This window comes from Panthera pardus, unplaced genomic scaffold (assembly GCF_024362965.1).
Source record: "Panthera pardus isolate Hobbes unplaced genomic scaffold, ASM2436296v1 HiC_scaffold_13, whole genome shotgun sequence".
Classification (NCBI taxonomy): Eukaryota; Metazoa; Chordata; class Mammalia; order Carnivora; family Felidae; genus Panthera; species Panthera pardus.
The window spans coordinates 165,502,215-165,523,480 of NW_026526688.1; the positions used below are offsets into that span (position 1 = coordinate 165,502,215).

Sequence of the window (21,266 nt, forward strand, 5' to 3'; positions counted from 1 at the left end):
TTTCACAATTAGAAGTACTATAAATTTCAACTGCATGATGAAAACCCCAATATTAAACAAAAATACTATATTTGATTATTCATGTTGTGAATCAATGTTACTCTTGATGTCCTGGCATTAAAGACAGAGAAATTCGTTATAAGCTTTGGAGACAATGGCAAAATAATGAAAAAACCACCATTTAATATTTATATAGTAATTTGCAATTTATATATCACATATACAGACCATATATTTGTATATGATTTATTTCTTTTGATTCTCACAGCTCCCTGAAATAGGTGAAGCAGAAATTATTATTTCCATTTTACATGAAACTGAGAATCAAGGGGCTTAAGTCACAAGATTTATGCTTGAGAGTATAAATGAGGATACAACATCATCCTGACATTTTAAAGTGATTTAAAATTATTCAAATATAACTTGACAGAAGCACATTCAAGGGGAATGTACTTCAGGAGAAAAACCAAAATTATATACGCCAGATGGGGAGTGTCTGGACTTAAAAAGTTGCCAGTATGCTGCCCACTAGACACTGATTTTAACTATAAGATTCATTGTCTACAAAGTTATTAAAACTACAAGATATTATCCTATAATTAAAACTGCCAGATATTATCATCACCTTGCCCATCAGTATGGATGGTACATCTCCAGAGAATGGAGGTGAGTTTGTTGATTTCATATCTCAGGTTACAAAATATCAGGCATTGCTGTCAGATCAAGCAAAATACATTTTGAGGGCAGAGGATCAGTGTGGACCACACAAATGCTGTCTCAGCACACCTCAGTCACTTTTTCTAGCTGTTTCATATCAGCTCGCAAAGTCAGGAAACCGCTGATTCTAAGAAAAGTATGAAATAACTCCTGTTTCCTTCCTCTCTTCATATCCTTTTCTAATCTTTGTCTCTTAAGCAAACCTATTCCCTCACTAAACCACTCCTTCATACTCTGATGTAAATACAGGAACTAAACTCTGGCATTATTGTTGCCTCTCTCTGGGGTTATCTGCAATTCAGCAGTAATCAAAACTGAGGGTATCGGGAACAAATGATGGCATTTGAAGCTGTTAGCTTCCCACTGGTACTCCCAACCTAAATACCGACAGAATCCCATATTTTGCCTCAATAACAAACCTCCAGTCAGTGAGACCTAACAGTATTGGAAAAGAATAATAGCAACTGCTTTGTTTGAGTTTGGGTTCACGTATCTCTGTCTGTTTTGCAGAACCAAAGGTACAAATCCTTCAAAATGTGGAAAAACTTCATTATGACTATTCAAACACATGATTCATCAAGACACGCTTATGTTCTATGGTAGTGATGTTGAACACAGTAGGGCAGGTGTCACCTGTGATATCCTTCCATAATTTCAGAGCCCCTGGTTATAAAGTCCCCTTCAAACTTCATGGCAACAGAGCACATAGGAGCATATCCAAAACTGGTGGTAGCATGACATAGGAGATATGGACCAATAACCCACAAGGACTGAATATAATTTTCCAGTTTTGTGAGTACTTTCTACTCTACAAATTTTTCAGCCAGTCTTCCTCTTCCAATTTCCAACTTCAAAACTTCTAAAAAGCAGTTCCTATCACATTAAGCCAAGAGTTTCAATTATATTGAATTCACAAATTGAATATATTCAATTATATTTCAACTAAGCTTTATAGAGAATTTTCTCTGTCTGCTCTCACCAGCCTCAACTCAGCAGTCAGTTTGAACTGGGAATCTGTTCTCTCAGTTGTTTCTTTGGGATGTGCTGAAGTGTGTGTGTGTGTGAGGGGTGGGCACAGAGGTGGTGATGTCAGTTGAAAGAATCTTTCATCATGGGGCACCTGGGTGGCTCAGTCGGTTGAGCATCCGACTTCGGCTCAGGTCATGATCTCGCGGTCCGTGAGTTTGAGCCCCACATCAGGCTCTGTGCTGACAGCTCAGAGCCTGGAGTCTGCTTCGGATTCTGTGTCTCCCTCTCTCTCTCACCCTCCCCCATTCATGCTCTGTCTCTCTCTGTCTCAAAAATAAATAAACATCTAAAAAATTTTTAAAAAAGAATCTTTTATCACCATTTAGTGTGGCAGTTGAATAAACACATTTACTAGTTATGACCAATTACTCTGTGGATCTGAAAGTTTCAGACAAAAGTTGACATTTGAAAGCAAACTTAGCATGTAGCAGCAAGGATACAATTAGAGCAAAAATAACTACATGGATAGATAGATTATAAACACATACATTAAATATGTATATTTCTCAATTAGACATGTTTTTTAGTTTATATTTTGAAACTTAATAAAGTTATTGGGTTATCTCTTAAAATCTACTTATTCATAACCTCTCCAGATTGGCTGAGGAATCCCTTTTCATATGCTACCTGTTAAGTTTGATTTTCCTTCTTTTTAAATGTCACTCGCCTTATAGTCATCAATCAAGTGGTTCTTTAACAATTTCTTAAATATTTCCAGAAACAGTGATAGTTCAGGTGCCGGTATGGAAATGACATTTTGAAGAATGAAAAGCAGTCATTATTTTTTAATGCTGAAGAAAAGTTAGGTGGTTGCGTGTGTGTGTGTGTGTGTGTGTGTGTGTGTACATTGCACTGATATTTGTCATGAAGTAGTTTTGTGTGTGTGAAACTGACTGTGCCATGTGATAAAATTGTTTCTATAGAAACGGCTCCTGATTCATGGTCAACCTAAAAGAAAATTACAGATTCAGGCATAAGGTAGACCTGACAGAGAACCTATTAATTTCTGAATTAATAAATTCAAATGACATTATTACTAACACTTCTTTATGACCAGAAAAATTATGTTATAATCCTAATAAATGTTATTATTAAGTTCCCATAATATGCTAGGAGCTACACAGAGAGCATAAAGAATATAATCCTAAACTTCCTGGAGCTTACATAGTGCAGGCTAAAAAGACAAGGTCAATAAAAACCTTATTGGGACTAAAAGAGGATCGTTATATTATATTGGGTCTTTTGCCTCTTTGGAGTCTTGATTTGTTTATATGCCCTGTATACTCTTTCTCCAGCATAATTCTCTCTGGTGTGGCTACAGAAAAGGCTCCACAGAAGAAAGACGACTTCCTGTGGGCTTTAAAGTAGATCTAGATGGATTTGGGTGGGAGAGGGATTGCAGGTGGTAGGAGGGAGAAATGAAGGCCTCTGACATGAGAAATATTCTAGGTAGGATTTCAACTAAATGTCATTGAAATGTCTCTATGGAAACCACAAAGCTGTTCCTCTTGACTAGAGAATTGTGTATCATTCTCTTGAAAATAATAGATCAGAAGAAAAGAGAGAAAGAAAAAAAATCTCACCATGAGTCACAGAGGGTTAGAGTAGGCAGGGAACCTGAGCTTTCAACAAATCTATTCCCCCGCTTTCAGGAAGGATCCCAAATAACCCTCTCATTCAAGCAGGATTCACTTCTAGCAACTTCCCTGATTAATCCATTCAGCAACAAGAGCGAGGCATCTAGCTTCTAACTTTCCTGTTGTATCTGAAGTGCCTTAACCCATACTCTAGTATGGGTTAGCTGATTGCTAATAGCTACCTAAGATTCCTTTTCTATTTGGATCTATTTCTCCAGCTACATCTCTGCCTTTTTTCTCTAAACCAAATATTACAATGTATGAATACACCCCTGCTTAAATAGCTATCCCTTTTCCATGAGAACATTTGTGAGGGGCAGAGCTCTGTTGAATTCTCGTTTAAAATCATTCCCATCAGGCCATTCAGATGTTTCAGTTCTTCAGCAAAGCTGGGAATTACTTTTTAATTTCCTGGCAGCTAAGATTCACTTCTCGAGGCATGCTATTGGCCTCACTTGTGTTCTGTTGGTCTCATGTCATCACCAAATACACTTTCTGCAAGAACTCACAGTGCTTGCACATGACTTCACATGGAAACACAGTGTTCCAGAAGGGCTCTGAATCATTTTGGGGACGTGGTAGAGAAGAGAGCAGATGCTGCGTAAGTGAGTTCTCCACACATCTTTTTTCCCCACCTATTTGGTTTTATAAAGGCAACTAAAACAGAGTACAAAGATTACATCCCTGGACGAATTTGCGAAGTATGTTTTACATACTATCAGGGTCTAGGTCCTCACAGAGAAAGACCAATATTGCTAGAGATTAAAGTTGACTACACTCTATTCTGTCTCTGGCCAACACCCTTTCTCCTTATCTCTAATCAGCTCATTTGAGCCACCACATTGATGCACCCCAGGATTTCTCCCTGTAGAGCTTGCCTTATTTGTGAACAGAATTAGAAAACTCATCCAAGAACTAGTCTTCTTCAGGACAGTTTCAGTCTCCAATATTCTACCCCAGTGTCCCCACAAGTAAGCTTATTTTAACATGCTCTGGCAATTTTGTTTTTTAAATTCTGATAACATACCCACTTCAGTGGTGAATAAGATGGTTGGAGCTTCTTTTCCTGTGTTCCATCCTTGGGCAGATCGTACCACATGTGCCGATCATTTGACATGGAACCTCATAGGGCATTCTAGGATCATCTTCTCTCTAATCTCCATTAAATAACCAGTCACATGGGGCGCCTGGGTGGCTCAGTCAGTTAAGTGCCCAACTCAGTGTCCAACTCTTGGTTTCGGCTCAGGTCATGATCTCATGGATTCTCCAGTTTGAGCCAGGTCTGGTTCTGTGCTGGCAGTATGGAGTCTCCCTGGGATTCTCTCACTCCTTCTCTCTCTGTCCCTCCCCCACTTAGGCTGTCTCTCTCAAAATAAATAAATAAACTTAAAAAATTTAAAAAAAATAGCCAGTCATAAAGTCCCTCCAATTTGCCTCTGTTTGATTATCTCTTCTTCTTTTTTACTTCCAATTCCTAAGGTCATTCTTCTTCTACTTTAGGCATTTATCCCCTCTCACCTGGATTTTGAACCACCCTCTTAGCTTCTTAACTAGGAATGCTGCCCCCAATTTTATCCTCCTCTACCTCATCCTCCACATCACTTCCAGAATGATCTCTCTGACATGTAAAACATAGCACCTGTTAAAACCTTTAGCACGTTTTCTGTATTTCAGGATTAGTATTCATTTTCTTAGCATACATATTCCAGCATCATTTCTTTCCGTGTGCGTTTGTGTGTGTCTTTTTAGAGTGAAAGCTTAAAACATGTGTAAGATTTTTGTTTAATCAAACAACTCAAGCAGGTATGTAAAATACAATGAGTATCCCTTCAGGCCATACTCCTAGTTCCACTTCCAAGAGGCAACCATTCATTTTTTGTATATTCTTCCAGAAATGGTCAGTGCATATACTGTGTGTGTGTTCTGTAAATATGTATGTGTATATATGTATATATATATATATATATATATATATATACATATATACATATATACACACACACACATATATATATATATATGGAGAGAGAGAGAGCGAGAGAGAGAGAGACAGACAGACAGACACAGAGACAGACAGCCTTCTTTTTATACACAGGAGAACATTCAATAACACTGTCCTACACCTTGCTTTTAATATCATCTTATCTCTTGACAATCTTCCCCATGCTCTTTAAGTTCTCACAAGAGTGACTAACCTGTGGTTTCTGGAACACTCAGGCTATTTTCATACACACCTGCCAATGCTTATGCCCTTATTTTTTGCTTGAAAGATTCTTCTTTTCATTTGTAGCCTATACATGGTGCTAACTACTATTCCTCTTTAAGATTCTCCTCAGGGTTAACCCTTTACTACACCTTGGAAACCACTCTTCCATGTTCCCATAGAATCCTGGACATACATGTCTCCATCATAGCACCTAACACATCATTTTAAAATATCTTCAACCAATTTGACAACAAATTTCATATTAAAAAATAATGTTAATAGCTAACACTTATTTAGTGCTTACTATGTGATAGACACAATTTGAAACAATTTACATGCATTTAATGAAGAAATTATATTTGTGGGGTGGCTGGGTGGCTCAGTCAGTTGAGCATCTGACTTCGGCTCAGGTCATGACTTCATGGTTCATGGGTTCAAGCAGCCCCTCCCAAATAAATAAATAAAATAACTTGAGGTATACATTGTCTTGTATACTGTAAAATATTTGAAGGTTTGGAGCATATGTTAGTCATATTTCCATCCCTAGGACCCATTTCAAAACATTTTTTTAAAAAAGAATTGTTCTATAAGTATGTGTTGAACCAAAACACCCCAAGAACAAAATAACTATAAATGTTTCCAAATCTCTCAAAGGGGAAGAATCTTCATTCTGCCAAATAAAGTTTTAAATAATTTTTTTGAGAAGAATGTAAATTCTACGAGGACAGAGACTAGTAGAGTAGTTGAATGAATGCTCTTGGAAAAAAAGCCTTTTAATCTTAAATATGCAATACAATGACAAGTTTTACTGGGCTGAAAGAGGGGGCATACATTAAGTGCTTAACAGAGGGGTAGCAGAAAAAAACTTCTAGTAGAAAAACAATGAGGACTAAAGATTCTAAAACAGGATAACAGGGCTCACAAAAAAGAAAACCCACACATCTTTTACTCTTTGGCCAACCTTTTCTCTAATGTATAACCACTTATAGGGATTAATTGTAAATCCTTTCTTGAACATTTCTGTCAAGGGCTGAGTAATATGTTGTTGTATGTAATATAAGTTGTTATATGTCACAGACTATTAACTTCCTTCGGTGGATAGTCAAAAGATTTCATGAAATGTACAATCTGCTGAAAACAAGTATTCTAAAATACAGAATGGTATTCTGGTATTATAAAAAAAAAATAGGATTTAGTGCTCTGAAAAAGTTCATGAGGAAGCTCTGTACTAACATTTAATCAATTAAAAGCATATATCCATTTATCCTCCTATTATCTTCAAGTGTGGTAATGTCATTTGAGTTATTAAAACTCAAGTCAGTTGGAAACACTTACAACCATTATTTTTCTTTTGAAATTTTTTACCTTCCTTGATAATAGCAAGATTTCATTCCTCTGTGTTTTAAGGGTGCTATTGAGACTTTGGGGGTCTGCCAAGACAAAAAGTATCAAACACTTAGAGAATTGATATCAAGTAATATTCAGCTGAGATGAACACTTTAGCTTTACTGTTGCCACCAGACCACCTGATGGAAAGGTTTTAAGTGGTTTGGGTAAATCTTTGGGATACCCAGATCCTGGAGAGTAATGGTTTCTTACTGTTTCACGTTAAGTGTTGAAAAATTTATTAATTTAGAGTGGAGTGATGTTCCCAGTTTGAACACAGTGGACAGAATTGGATAGAAATATTTCCGTCTAGGTGCTGGCTCCAACATTCGGTACAATGTAAACCAGGAATCAGTCAAGTCTCATTTTGAAGACCATTGATCCACTGTTTCTTATTGCTGTCTTTGGAAATGTGTTTAGGAAAAAAAAAAAAAGGACAATAATGCCATGACCAATGAAAATGGTGATTTAAGAGGCCCCAGATGACACACAATCATTGCTGTGCTGTTCCCAGGAGACCACCATAGTTTGTACTCCATAAGAATTCAATAAATATTTGTTGATTGACATATCTAACAAGAGAACTAAATGGAAGAAGATAGACTATAACAGAAGAATAAGATGGAATGGAAGAATCTTATTTTGGGCAGAGTCTAAAATCTTTAAAGGTCTAAGTTTATGTCATAGAGTATTTGAACTGAAAACAGGTTTAGCAATAGTGCCATTTACTCTCATTTTACAGAGGGGAAACCTGAGGCCCAGAGAAGTCAAATGACTCACTCAAGGTTCCAAAGCTACATACTGGGAATATATTTCTGTTTGCGTGGCAGATAGGAGCCAGGCCCTGGAGTCAGGTTGCCTGGTTTCAGACTTGGGCCATGCCATTTACTAGCTCTGTAACATCTGAGCAAACTATTTAATCACTATAGCCTAAGTTTCTCCATCTATAATGCAGGATAATAACCCCATAACCTTAAATCTAGGATTAAATGAGCTAGTGATATAAAGCACCCCATAAACATAACTCATGCACAGGATGTATTCAATAAGTGTTACTATTTATTTTCATCGTATTGCACACTTTAATACCCAGGGCCTTATGATTCCAAGAACATAGGCTTTCAAATGTGAACCCAAACATTCAAAAAATTTGGATAGCCTTGCTTTGATGTGGCTTAGGGTACAAAAAGATCTTTCTGTTATCTCAAAACAGAATGGCAAAGGGACATTTTTCCTCTCTCAGCTTCTCAAGATGGTGTAATATTGTAACCCAGCACCTAAAAGTGAGACCTGGTTGATTACTCATATAAGAGAAAAATGCATTTCTATCTTTATTTAACTGCTGATAGCTGTTCCTACTTTTAAATGATACTGACCTATTTGCTCTATTTGCAAAGTGATTTTGTTATAACCTCAGAGAATTTCCTGACAGCAACAAGGGTATGTTTAGGCTATTTTACAAAGCTATTGCAAGCTCTTTAGTGGCGGGGGGTGGGGAGGGGACAGTTTGCAATGTTCTCTATTCTAAGAAAAGTCACTGGTGTTCTGTAAAGCAGCAGGATAGTATTGTCGGAGTTACTGTGCTTGGAAACACTTTCATAGCCCTCATGTAAGGTTGGCTGACTCATGAGTATTGACACATTTAGGAGAAGTGCTTATTAGTTAAAGTCGAGCCCCATCATCCAGGCTCTTGTCTTTGTCCTATTGCTTAATCATCAATTACTAAACTAATGTTCCCCTTTGAGCACAGCTACCTGGTTATCTAGAAATTAACTTAAAACTCAATTTGGAACCTTGAAATAATAGCATTCCTCAGGAAATTTAAGAGAAAAAAGTGCTCATTTCTCAATAATGCAAGATCTCAGAATAACGCACTACAACCTTGCAGCACAGAGTGCCGTCCACACGCCAGTAAGGGGTGTCACCTAGGAAATGCAGAATGCCGACCCCATCCCACACCTCTGATTCAGAACTTGCATTTTATCATTTTAAGATCTCAGAGCAATTCAGGTATGCAGTATAGATTGAAGAACACTGACTTAAAGAAATGGGCAGGGGGATACTGAAAGTAGTGACTGTTTTGTGTCACCAAGATGATGATAATTGGACATAACTAAAGTATGCACCAGAAACCTCTGCAATCAAATATTAAAATCACAACAGCAACAACAGGGCTATTTAACAACAGTGGATACTTGGTAAATTATATTTGTTTATCTTTTAGGTATTATTTATGTAACTGGCTCATTTGAGGCTTTTGTAAGGTTTTTTTTTTTTTTTTTTTTTACTCTTTTCATTGTTATTTCCAATGCCTGTAAGAGCATTCACTATTGCATCCACCCATGCATGAAGGAAGAAAAGAAACCATGAATGCATGGTGCTATCTATTACTAGGAATGGCTACTTGGGTCAGAACTCAATAGATGTAAAGTCTTCTGGGAGTGCCCTCTTGGAACATTGTTCTCTAGGTCAGGGAAAGAGAGTTTTATGCTTGGAACTCCTACCTGATCATCAGAAGCCACCTCCTTAATAAGAAGGAACAACTAGTTATTGGAATCTGAAATGCAAGAATTCAGCTCTTGTTTGCAGGTAGTTAATATCATGCTTCCCCAGTCTTCTGCTCAAAGAGAAGATCTGCTTATTATCATTTGTGTTTCACTGAATTTATATTGAGAGATATTAGTGTTACTTAAAGGCAATTTATGGGGTCTATTGTCTCCTTTTTGCCCCAACTGCCTTCTGTTTATCTTTAGTCTACAGAGAGAGAGAAAGAGACAGAGACAGAGAGAGACAGAGAGAGTAGGTTTATGGCTTGGCAGAAACTAAGGGGAGGTTTGAAGTGTTTAATAAAACAACAAATGGAAATCACAGTAGTTTTTAAAATATAACTGTTCAAAAAATAACAGTGTATAATCACTATCACATGCATAGTATATCCCATGTTGCCATAAGAAAAATTCTTCCTAATTTAATCAATAATATTAATTCCTGAAAAGTCTTGCTCCTCAGTATAGTTTTCTTTTTTTCTGCATTGGAATTACTCCTCAGAGGAATGCTGCTCAGAATTCACTGCTCAGAGTCAATAATTTTGGATTGTATAGGTTCTTGACCATAAAAGCTAGCTTTTATTTTCTTAATCTGGGAATAGCATTCTATGTCCTGAAGAACATGAATCAGAAAATACTCAATGTTATGTTAGTCTTGAAAACAGATAATGCTATAAACCGACATAGAATTATATTTCACATAGGGTAGCATAAGAAAAGAACAAAACCTAACAAAGCCTCATTTTCCAACCCATTAATGTAATGTACAATTATCATGTCATTTTCCCAGCTATGGAATGGGTGGGTAATAATGCTAATGAATAAAAATATAAAAATGAACAGTGTTTTAGGAATGGACTTTAGTCTGAAGTTTCTTTAGAGCTATTTTTTATTATATTCTTTGTCCATTCTTAATTTTTGTCAATTTTGGTAAAAAAAAATTCCTTTTAAATAACCTCAAAAGTTACTGCCTATTAGGGTACTAAAACATGTTTAATATAAAAATCATTGAGCCTTATTTCCCACTGACATTTCAGCCCTACTTATATTATCTAAAATTCAAAGCATATTGTAGACAATGCTCTTAACCAGAACTAACTATTGAGGTTGTGGTGATAACCCTTGATCTTAAAAGTCCTCTTTGTTTCAATTTTTCTTGGTGTTTTTTCCAACCTATTTATCTCAATGCTTTGTCATATATTAGAGAAGGTAAAATAGACCTTGGATCTTGTTGGTAGCTCTCATTTAAAAGGAGAAACAAGGAACAGTAAGTAAATCAAGGTTTACTATTTTTCAATGTTTAGTGTTTTCTATTTTCCCCAGTGTTTCTAACACCCCAGTGGAAAGGTAATTGGTATTTTAGTACAATATATTTTTCAAAGGCTTATCTGTTGGGGGAGTATTTTTAAAACCTCAAGTACATATATACATAGTACAGTAAGTAAGTAGGCTGTATTATTCCATCATTAGGAGCTTTTTCCAGGGGTACTGCAATTAAACTCAATCCTCTTTGTCTGGGCTACGTATGAATTCAGTTGAACAACTAGTTACACAGAGCTTTTTTTTGTGGAAATGGTTGTTTTGGTTAATAGCAACTTCCCTATTCAATTTAGTTTCTTTTTGTAGCTCCAAAGTTGTTTGTAAATATAGTCAACAGAATTATACATTTTTAAAAATTCTGTAAAGCATAGTACCCTATACAGAAAATAGACCACCAGCAAAGGCACTGTTTACCTTTTAAGCTGTCTGAATCTTCTCCCATTTTATAAATTATCTATGTTGGTACTTACAAGATGCCAAAATAAATGACTTGGAAAGGAAAATATTATCATCATTTATCTACAAGATATAGACTACTTTGTAATTCATTATCTAATTTATCCAGTTGCAATGGCATAGATTAGGTATGATTTGTGTATGTGCACGTTACTACGTTCTCCAGTGTTTGTAAATAGTGTGTTTTGGGTTGCTTTGTGGTACTGAGATGTATACGAACAGAATATGATTAATAAGCCAGTCTGTTAAAAAACCTTCCTTGAGTCAGGAAATATTCACCATGCATTCATTTTTAAAAATTGTTTTTCTTTTTCCAATACAACCACCAGAGACACCTTATTTTAAATAAGCTATTTAAAGCAGGAGAAGTTACAACTATAAAATACAGAAATTTAATAGACTTCTTCTAATCCTTTTCAATAGATTATAAACACATTTATTTTTCCTCGACACAAGCTAAAAAAAGAAAGAATTCTTAAATCTTAGCATGTTAAGATAACACGGCACACTCGTAATGAAATGACAATTCAATAGCCTTTACAGCTATAGAGTGACAAAATCCCAGAGGGTTTTAGTCTTTAAATTATTCAGGCTGTCTAAAATTTCTGCTGCCACAATATTTTTTCGCAAATGAAATAAAAATGGCATTTTGCTCACGTAGATCTAGCTATTCCCTGGATGGTTGGTTCTAGAAAAGCAACAGGCTTTTTTTCCCCCTACCTTACGAGAAGCAACAGTTAGAAACTCTAACAACTAGAAAACTGCTACCCCGCAGTGGTTGGAAACAGCCAATAGAGAAGATGACGGCTATGATTTCAGTCTACTGTGCAACAGCTTCAGAAAGGGAGAAGAAAATGTGGAAATAAAAGAATGCTAACCTTTTGAAAGGAGGGCGCTATGTTACTACCGCCCTCTTCCCCCCCCCCCCCCCCCGCAATTTCCACGGTCCCTTTAATCATCAGGCTTTTCCGGCCTGCTTAAGTTTCTAGGATAAAGCAAAGCAGTAACTCGACCCATTCGGTTTCCACTTAAATTTGCGAGATGCTGGAAGACAAATTCATCAACCCTCACAAGGGAACAATACAAGCCTCCCCAGAAACTGTCTTGAGCACTTTCCCATTAACAAGCATGGACTGTTGTCTCAGCCTGTTGCTCCTGCCACAAGGTGTGCCAGAGCCTGGAACGAGGGAGGGGACAGTCTGAAACCCTGAAGGAGTGCTTGGGCGTTCGGTGGCGGGACCTGGGCGGGCTGGGGGGCTTGGGCCACCGCTCCCGGAGCGGAGGCGGCGGCGAACCGCGGTCCGGGGACCCTGCTGCAGGCCGCCGGGCCGCCGGCAGGTGGTGCCCTCCTCATCGGAACACCAAAGGAAACCCTGCTAAAGTAACGCTCAGACTCCGCCCCACCCGATCCTCCAGCACCACAGTCACCCGTCCTTCCCCAAATAGTGCCGAGCACGTTTCCTCCGGAACACTGCAGTAGCGTGTGTGTGTGTGTGTGTGTGTGTGTGTGTGTGTGTGTGTGTGTGTGTGTTGGAAATACAAACCAGGGGCAACGGGGAGTGGGGAGTGGGGAGTGTGTGCCAGTGTGGGGAGCGCGCGGAGTGGGACTCCCGGGGCCGGGGCGAGGTGACCGCCAATGAAACGCAGAGGGCGCGGGGACCGGTCCATTTCACATCTGCGTAAGCCCGGCCGCGGGCGCGTCGGGAGGCCACTCACCATGTTCACTTCGGAGACCATGTCTATGCTGGCGACATCGATCCTCATCCCTACGTCCACAGGGGGCCCTGCGGGGAGGTGGGACACATTATGGACACATTCTCAGAGTGGCGACAGGATGGGGAGAGGCGGGGGGCTTCCCTGTGCCTTCTACGTCTGAATGGGCTTCCTCCATCCCCCACTCCCCCTTGCAGGGGACAGCCTGGGAAAACAGGTGTGGGCACACGCGTGATGCAGTGACTATGCAGAGGGTGTGTCGGGCCGGGGAAGGTCGGCTCTGCCTGGGGCTTCATCCACCTGAGACTGAGGGTCCGGGGTGTGTGTGTGTGTGTGTGTGTGTGTGTGTGTGTGTCCAGGGCGTTGGGCGTAGCGCACACTTGCGGAAATGACATGCTTTTTTTTTTTTTTTTTTTTTTTTGACATTTATCTTTGACAGGAAAGGAGAACTAGATATGGGTTACAGGTTGAAAAAAGATGAAGCATTACCTCCAAAGTCCGGCCGCAAGCGAATGTCATATCCTTTGAGCAATCTGTCCACTGTCTCTTTCACGTATGACATGTTGCTGGGCTCATTGGCGCTGAAGGGAAGAAGTAGGGACCGTATTCAGAATGAACACAAACTGCGAGCAGACATAAATATAGACAAGCACACCTACCCCCAAATAACAAGCTACATGATCCAGCAAGCATGTAAAAAAGAAAAACACCAAGGAAAAAAAGAGACGTTCAAGATCAGCAGCTCACCTGTGTGCACAACAGACCATGGCAATCATCACAGGGAAAGAGAGAAGCCCCAAACTCTCTCGATTTTGTACTGTCCACATTACTAACTCTGATTAAAGAATTGTCTTTTCTGCGAAGATTCAAGGAATGCAACTTAGTCGGCGGCAGGGCAGTAATTCCCGAATGGACCTGCGCATGCGCAGAGGGTGCTCACTACCAAAAGACACCTTGTGCCTTGCAAACAATATTCCTAGTGGAACAGGCAACAGATTTCAATCCCTTTAAAGTTCCTGTTTGTGGTGCTGCACGTCCTCTGGGTAGTCGGAGATATCCTGCTCTTTCCTTGCTCGGGATCCTGTAGGCATTTGCATACTGAGATTTCTTCGTGCTTTGGAGGTTGCTATGTGCATTTCCTTTCTGTCCTCAACCTGATTTTTTTTCTTTTTTTCTTTTTTTCTTTTTTTTTTTTTTACTCAACTCCCAGGGATCTGGCTACTGGCTTCCTTCATTGGCAGCCACGGTGGTCCTAGAACTGAGAGTCTGGAGGCGGGAGGTTTTCTGGTCTCCAGTGTGTGCCTCTGTTCGTGTGATAGGGGGATGAGGGGGTCGGGGCGGGGAGGGGGTTGATAAGTGGAGAAGAAGACCCACAGAAGAAGGGAAGGGGCAGAGGGAACTCAGAACGTATTTGAGGACTCCAACCAAGAACCGGGACCCCTTGGGAGGCGTCTTAGGACATCTGCCTGAGTGTAGTCCTTCTCTATGGGAGGGGGAGGAGAAGAGGCGGGCCAACTTTTTCACTCGCTCTCCCACTTTTCTTCCCTCCCCCTCTCGTGTCTCTCCAGGCACGGGATTTAAGGGAAACAAGCGATGAGGCAGCATCTCTGGGCAGGCAACCCTTTTTCTGGTGCCATCTGCCGCAAGTCCCACTTTCTTTGTAAGGTTCTGGTAAGGAAAACCTCTTTCTTAAAATTGCCGGCATGTTAAGTCGCATTAGTAGCCCAGAACAGAACTGTGAAACACCCGGAGGGTCTAATCTCTGTTCGAAAATAGATTGGGGTTCTGAAGGAGCAAGAGTTGTTTGAATTATATTAAATTCAGTCAATGCAATTCAGTAAATGCCATTGAGCACATGTTATGCGGGAGGCCCTGGGCTAGGAGTTCGTTCGTTTGTTTAATGGTATATATTAAATCTTTACTATGTTTTAGGCATTCTGGAACTTAGAATAGACTTAAAGAGGGTTCCCCACCTAAAGAAGTTCACAGGCTCTCTGTCAGGACGACGGACACAAATAGAAACAAATTCAGTGTATCTCTAGGTAGTTTACAAAGTGACGGGGGACTCGTTAGTAAGACCAGAGAGAGGTAGATATTGGTGTCCAGAGAAGGAGAAAGCTTTTTGTCAGAGCACAAAGGGAAGGGTATTCCAGAAGGTGAAAACAGCCAACTCTTGTTCTGCCAAATCTTGGAGACTTGAAAGGCTATTGTCTGCTGGGAGAGCTGAACCCAGAAATAATTGGTTAGAATATAAAAGGAGAGGGGTAGGGATGGTGGTGAAGAGGGTGCAAAGGGAAGCTGAAGCCAGACTGTACCGGAAGTTACATCCTGTACTTTGCCAATTTAGGCCTCTAGAAATCACTGAAAGATTTAAGTAGGGATGGTCAGGGTCAGATGTCGGTTTCAGGCAGAATGTTTTGGTAGAATAATCATGATGAGAATAATTAGAATTTATCGCTTGCTGACTATTTGCTGTTTATTGTGCACATTACGTAGGTAATCATATTTGAGCCTTCATAACAATTCAAATATGATAGATATTAATATTATTCTCATTTTATAGATGATACTGAGAATGAATCAGAGTGATGTAACTAGTTCAATATCAAACAGCTTATAAATGGTCGAATCAGCATTTCAACCCAGAATCCACAGACCTGACTACTCTATGCCATGAAGTATTGACCCCAAGAGGAGGAACCAGAGACACGGAAAACAGGGAGAAGGGAGAAGGGTTATTACAATGCCCCAGGCAAAAGGAACTAAAGTCAGATAGTGTTTAGCATGGAGAAGAGGTGACCCACTAGTGCAAATTTTCAGAAGTGTAATGGAGACATCAGATAGCTGGAAAGGTCAGCCCATGGAGACATGTGGACGGTAACTAAAGAATTGTACAAACATGTACACATGTGTACATCTTGACATTCTTCATATATTAACTTCATTTTCTCATTTGAGCCTCATAACATCCTTAAACACTGAGGCCATTTCTTCCGGGGACAATGATACCTAACTCCTAATCAGGTTTCTTAATTTTCTGAGAAGTATGTCAAGGCTACCTCTTTTAATTCATATGTATCTGCTTCTAATGAGCAAAAGAAAAGAGTTATTTGTGCTTCCGGTCCTTGCTGAAGCATAGAACCTCTCATGTGGCAGAACTCTGCAAAAGCTGCATTGTAGAAAATGAAATTTGTGGAGGTTTATTTCATTCATTTGTCCATCCATTTATTTCTCCAAATATTCATTGACCACTTACTAAGTGTCAGACTTACTGCTCAAACCGGGTGATACAACAGTAAAAAAAAAAAAAAAAATAGCAAACAGGGTCCCTTTCCACATGAAATTTGTCAATTTACCCATATTTTGGAGGTTGCAGATTTTAGCCTTGCTAACAGAATTCAATTCATAAAAGAAGTATTTAGTTAAGTGTTCTTAAGTTTTGCCAGTTAATATAGCTTTTATTGGGATACATGTTTCCCATTTGCGCATAAACCCCCAAAATTCCTTTTTGAATAACAGCCAGGATTGTATTTACCAGCGTCTGTAAAAGAGCCAAGATTTTATCCTGGAATTGAGGAGGATTATGGGGTCATTTCATATAATTGAATCCTAATGTTTAGTTTACCTTAATTTGGGTCAGTTTCAATGAATATGGCTTTTAAATTATGTCTCCATTTATATGGAAGGACACTACAAAAAGTCATTAGATACTTATAATAGCATCTAATATTGGGGTGAGTCAGTTTCAATGAATATGGCTTTTAAATTATGTCTCCATTTATATGGAAGGACACTACAAAAAGTCATTAGATACTTATAATAGCATCTAATATTGGGGTGCTATTGGGTCAGTTTCAATGAATATGGCTTTTAAATTATGTCTCCATTTATATGGAAGGACACTACAAAAAGTCATTAGATACTTATAATAGCATCTAATATTGGAGTGCTATTGGGGATGGAACCCACTGCATCACTCAGTATCTTATGTATGAGGAGTTGTGGAAGAAAATTTTTACCAGACCCTACTTTGTGAAAAGCAATAGGAATCCTAAAATTCATTAATTTCCTTATTTGCTTCGGTCACTGGGAATCTCTGAGTTATAAGTACAGTTCAGCTTTCGTCATTATGTAAGGTCTTAATGACCTGCATTTTGTTATGTTACATTTCTCCCTGATGCCTTCCAATCCTAAATTAATTTTTCTGTGTCACATTTTCCTAATTTAAAAACAGATATGCTGCACTGATTATATATAGTGTGTAAACTGTCTTGAATAAATTTTGGAACTAATGGGAATAAATTCAAAATAATAAAAAAGAATAAGTAAATAATTGAAACATGTTAAAAATCATCAGACCCAGACCCACTGTAGGATTTTTTTTTTTTATGGCTTCAAATGTCGACAGTTACTTCCTCTGTGAAGTTGCTTATTTCTTTTCTAAACTAATCCTCTTAATTAGGACCTTCCCCCTTCAAGATTCAACTCAATTTCCATTTTTGTTTTTTAATTAAAGCTGTCCCTGAAAGCCATTGGCCATCTCCACTCTTATTATCTTCTACTGATAGACTCCTAGGGGGATCCTAAAAATTATCATCCACGCAGCAAATTTAACTGTGAACTTGTGAACGGATTAGTATGACTCTTTACCAAAAAAGAAAAATTTCCTATAAGTAAATAAGAGAGAAAGAAAAAAAGACAAAGAACCACTGTAAATGAGGAACTGCAAATTAAAACAATGCACACCATTTCAAACTTATTACGTATGCAAAATGTAAGAATGCCAAATATTGGTTAGAAACTTTGATATACTTTCAGTAGGCATACAAATTGATCTGAGCACTTTGTAAAGCAATTTGGGCACAGCTGGTAAAGTTGAAGATGCACATGTCCTTTGGCACGGAATTTCCACCACTAGGAATATGCCCTTGAGATACACTCATGTGGTCTAAGAATGCCCATTGCAATGTGGCTTTTAATGGTGTAAAATTGACAACAGCCTAAATGTTTTATCTATTGGGAATAAATAAATATTGACATAGTTACACAATGGAATCCAACAATAAAATATACAAATATCACATGCTTTACATAGATAGATCACAACATAAAATATTAAGTACAAACAATCCAAACAAAGAGGTTGGTGCAGAATGACTATGATAGCATTAAGTAAAGTTAAAAACATTTAAGTGCAAAAACCAAAACATATATTATTATATATAGAGAGAGATAGGTTTTAGATGGATATGTATCTATTGTAAAAATAAACAAAGACAGGAAAGATACTAGATTTTAGGATATAAGACAGGCTTCAACTGAATCTATAATACTTTATCCAAGAAAAAAACCCTCAAGCAAATTAATTAAAACATGATATGTGAATGTTCATTATTCTACTCTTTATTTCCAGGTATTTGAAATATTTTATAAAAATCGATTAAAACTAGTAAGTGACAAATTGGGAAGATATATTTGAAACTTATATTTTTTAAATGTTGATACATATCAATAAGAGAAAAAAATAAACCTAATATATAAGTAGGAAAATGATTAGAACAAGCATTTCACCAAAGAAAGTGACCAATAGATATATTACAAATTTTCAACCTCAGCAGCAATACAATGAATAGAATTTTTTAAAAATATGAAGTACCATTTTTATTTATTAGTTTTCTATTTTAAAAAGGTTTATAACATCAAATATCATGAGGGCTGCAAAGAAATATAATTTTATACACTTTTGGGGTAGTATAAATTACCACAATCTATTAAGGACAATTTGTAATACTAATAGCCATACAATGCTACTTTGTGAATCTATTTGTAGACTTCCATTCCTTTTAGTTGATCAGGTTTTCTGATTTAAACTATATTCTATATATATAAATATAATGACAATTTGATAGACATATGCATTGTGGTATGCCTACCACAACCTAGTTGATTAACACATCCACTATCTCACATAGTTACCAATTTTTGTATGTGATGAAAACTCTTAAGATCTACTTGCAGCAACTTTTGAGTATACAATACATGATTAAATATAATCACCGTGCTGTACATTAGATCCCCAGAACTAATTCATCTTATAACTGGTCAAAGAGTACAAACTTTCACTTATTATATGATATGTTTGTATCAAACCACTGTTAGGAAGATTTGAATTTTGGTAAGATAGCCACACTATCACTACTTTAAAAAATATTTATATGTTTTTTGTTATGCTTTCATCTTTTTCTTTTTTTAGTAGATTAAGTTCTGCATTAATTTATTAAAATTATAAATTTTGTATAACTTTGATATTACATTAAGTCTACTAATTAATTTAAATACTATTTTTATCTGTCTTAATGGAAATAGCCTTACTTTATTTTTTGCATATGAATTTATTCTCTAAGGGCTTATTATTTTCAGGCTATATTAATATTCAGGTAGTTAACAAATTTTTAGCTGCTAATATAAAAAAAATGCCTTTTTTTACTTTGTATTTTTCAGTTCTTCCTATTCAAATTTTATAATGTGGACTTTTGAAGATAAAAATTATGTCATGTAATAGAGCCAAGTATATTTTTACCTCCTTTTACTCTTATTTTTTCATCTTAATGCTATAGCAATTTTATAATTATCTTTAATAAATAAATTCATGTTTTATTCTTTCCCTATATTTATTTTTGTTTTGAATTTCTTTTGAAATTACTATTTATAGTATTTCTACTCTTTCCAGTGTTTGGAGTGATTATAAGAATATTCTTTTCTTGTTTTAAGGAGAAGTCTACCCAAATAAATATATGATTTCATGTTTTTTGTTTCATTTTTAAGTTTTTATTTAAATTCCAGCTAGTTGACATACAGTGTAATATTAGTTTCAGATATACAATTTAGTGATTCAACACTTACATGCAACACTGTATTTTCTATCTTATTAATAAAGACATTCCAAGTTGTTAAATATATTAAAAATACTAATTTATGTTAGTAAGAATAGTTAACACTTTTATAGGCTTATTATTTACCAATACAATTTTAAACACTTGATATATTTAGTGCTTATAATACCTTATTAGGTGGTCATACTATGTTTTACAGATAAAGTAATTGGGACACAGAAAGTTCATTAATTTATCCAAGGTTATCCGATTAAATGATAGAGACAGAATTTAAATTCAGGCAGTCTAATGGGAGTCTATACTTTTTACCCGTACACTACTAAATATGAAAAAATGTTGCCACCATAAAACACTCCTTTAACCTTTATTGAGTTAATTATATGATTTTTGCAAATTCTCCTGTGTAATTACAAGCATTTAGAGTTTACCCTATGCTATGAGTGACTTACATTTTTAGAACAAGCCAAAATTCGAGATTTTTTTCCGGAAACACAGCAGACCTATGTTCCCCAAGTGGAACCTGTAAAGGGTCACTCTGAAAACTGGAAGTACACATAGTGTCTTGACCTTCAGCTGACCTTCATTTGACCAGTGGGATGCTGTGGGTATGCGTTCAAAGAGAATGACTATTAAGGTTGTTACCAGTGAGCTACTGCTTGAAACTGTCTTTTAGAAGTGTTGCCATTTGTACTTCTGTTAATGTGCAGATATTTTCCTGTTATTTTCTTAGTAGAAACTGCTTATACTTTTCATTTCACTTGTTTCATAGACTAAATTTTTGGTACCTGAGATTATCTAAGTAACAAAAGTATTACAACTAGCCAGGTGATTAGCCAGGTGAACACTTTTCTGTCTAAACCTATGGCCCTAGGGCTTATTCATTTATTTACTCAAAAATATTTTTAGAGCTATGCAACAATAAAAGATAAAAACTATCAGGGTAAACACTTCCAAATAACCAGTATATAATGCAAACAATACTAAAAATGAGAAAAGAACATTCCATCATATTGATAAAAAAAAAGAAAATTTAACTGAAGAAATTTGAAAATCTAATTGGTTTTATTAAGCCCATCATAAATCAGGGAACATTCCACCCAGCAAGTAGAAAGGAGTTCCAGAAGTTGTACAAAATTAAAGTTTTTTATAGGAAAGAGGGTGGGAGGGCTTTTATTAGCAAAAGAAAAGAAAAGATGGCTTCAGGCAAAGTCTTCTCCCCTGAGGGGAAGGAGAGAGGGGGTCTTATTAGGTGGATTACTTCATCTTCCTTTGGGGGATGGAAAGGGCTCCTGTGACAGTTTACCTATCCTGAAGGTGCTGACATACCAGCTAAGACTACATTTGGAACTGCAGTTAAGGTAGG

General features: G+C 37.2%; 1 protein-coding gene across 1 annotated transcript in view; it reads right to left on the reverse strand.

Moving 5' to 3' along the window:
* GABRB1 (gamma-aminobutyric acid type A receptor subunit beta1) overlaps nt 1-14,164 on the reverse strand; it is a 379,026-nt gene extending 364,862 nt beyond the window's left edge. Inside the window, exons 1-3 of the mRNA XM_019412864.2 lie at nt 13,758-14,164; nt 13,500-13,591; nt 13,014-13,081 (exon numbers count right to left, since the gene is read on the reverse strand). Coding sequence (XP_019268409.1) covers nt 13,014-13,081; nt 13,500-13,591; nt 13,758-13,837 — 240 coding nt within the window. The 5' untranslated portion in view covers nt 13,838-14,164. The remainder of the gene's footprint in view (nt 1-13,013; nt 13,082-13,499; nt 13,592-13,757) is intronic.
* Between the last annotated feature and the right edge of the window lie 7,102 nt (nt 14,165-21,266).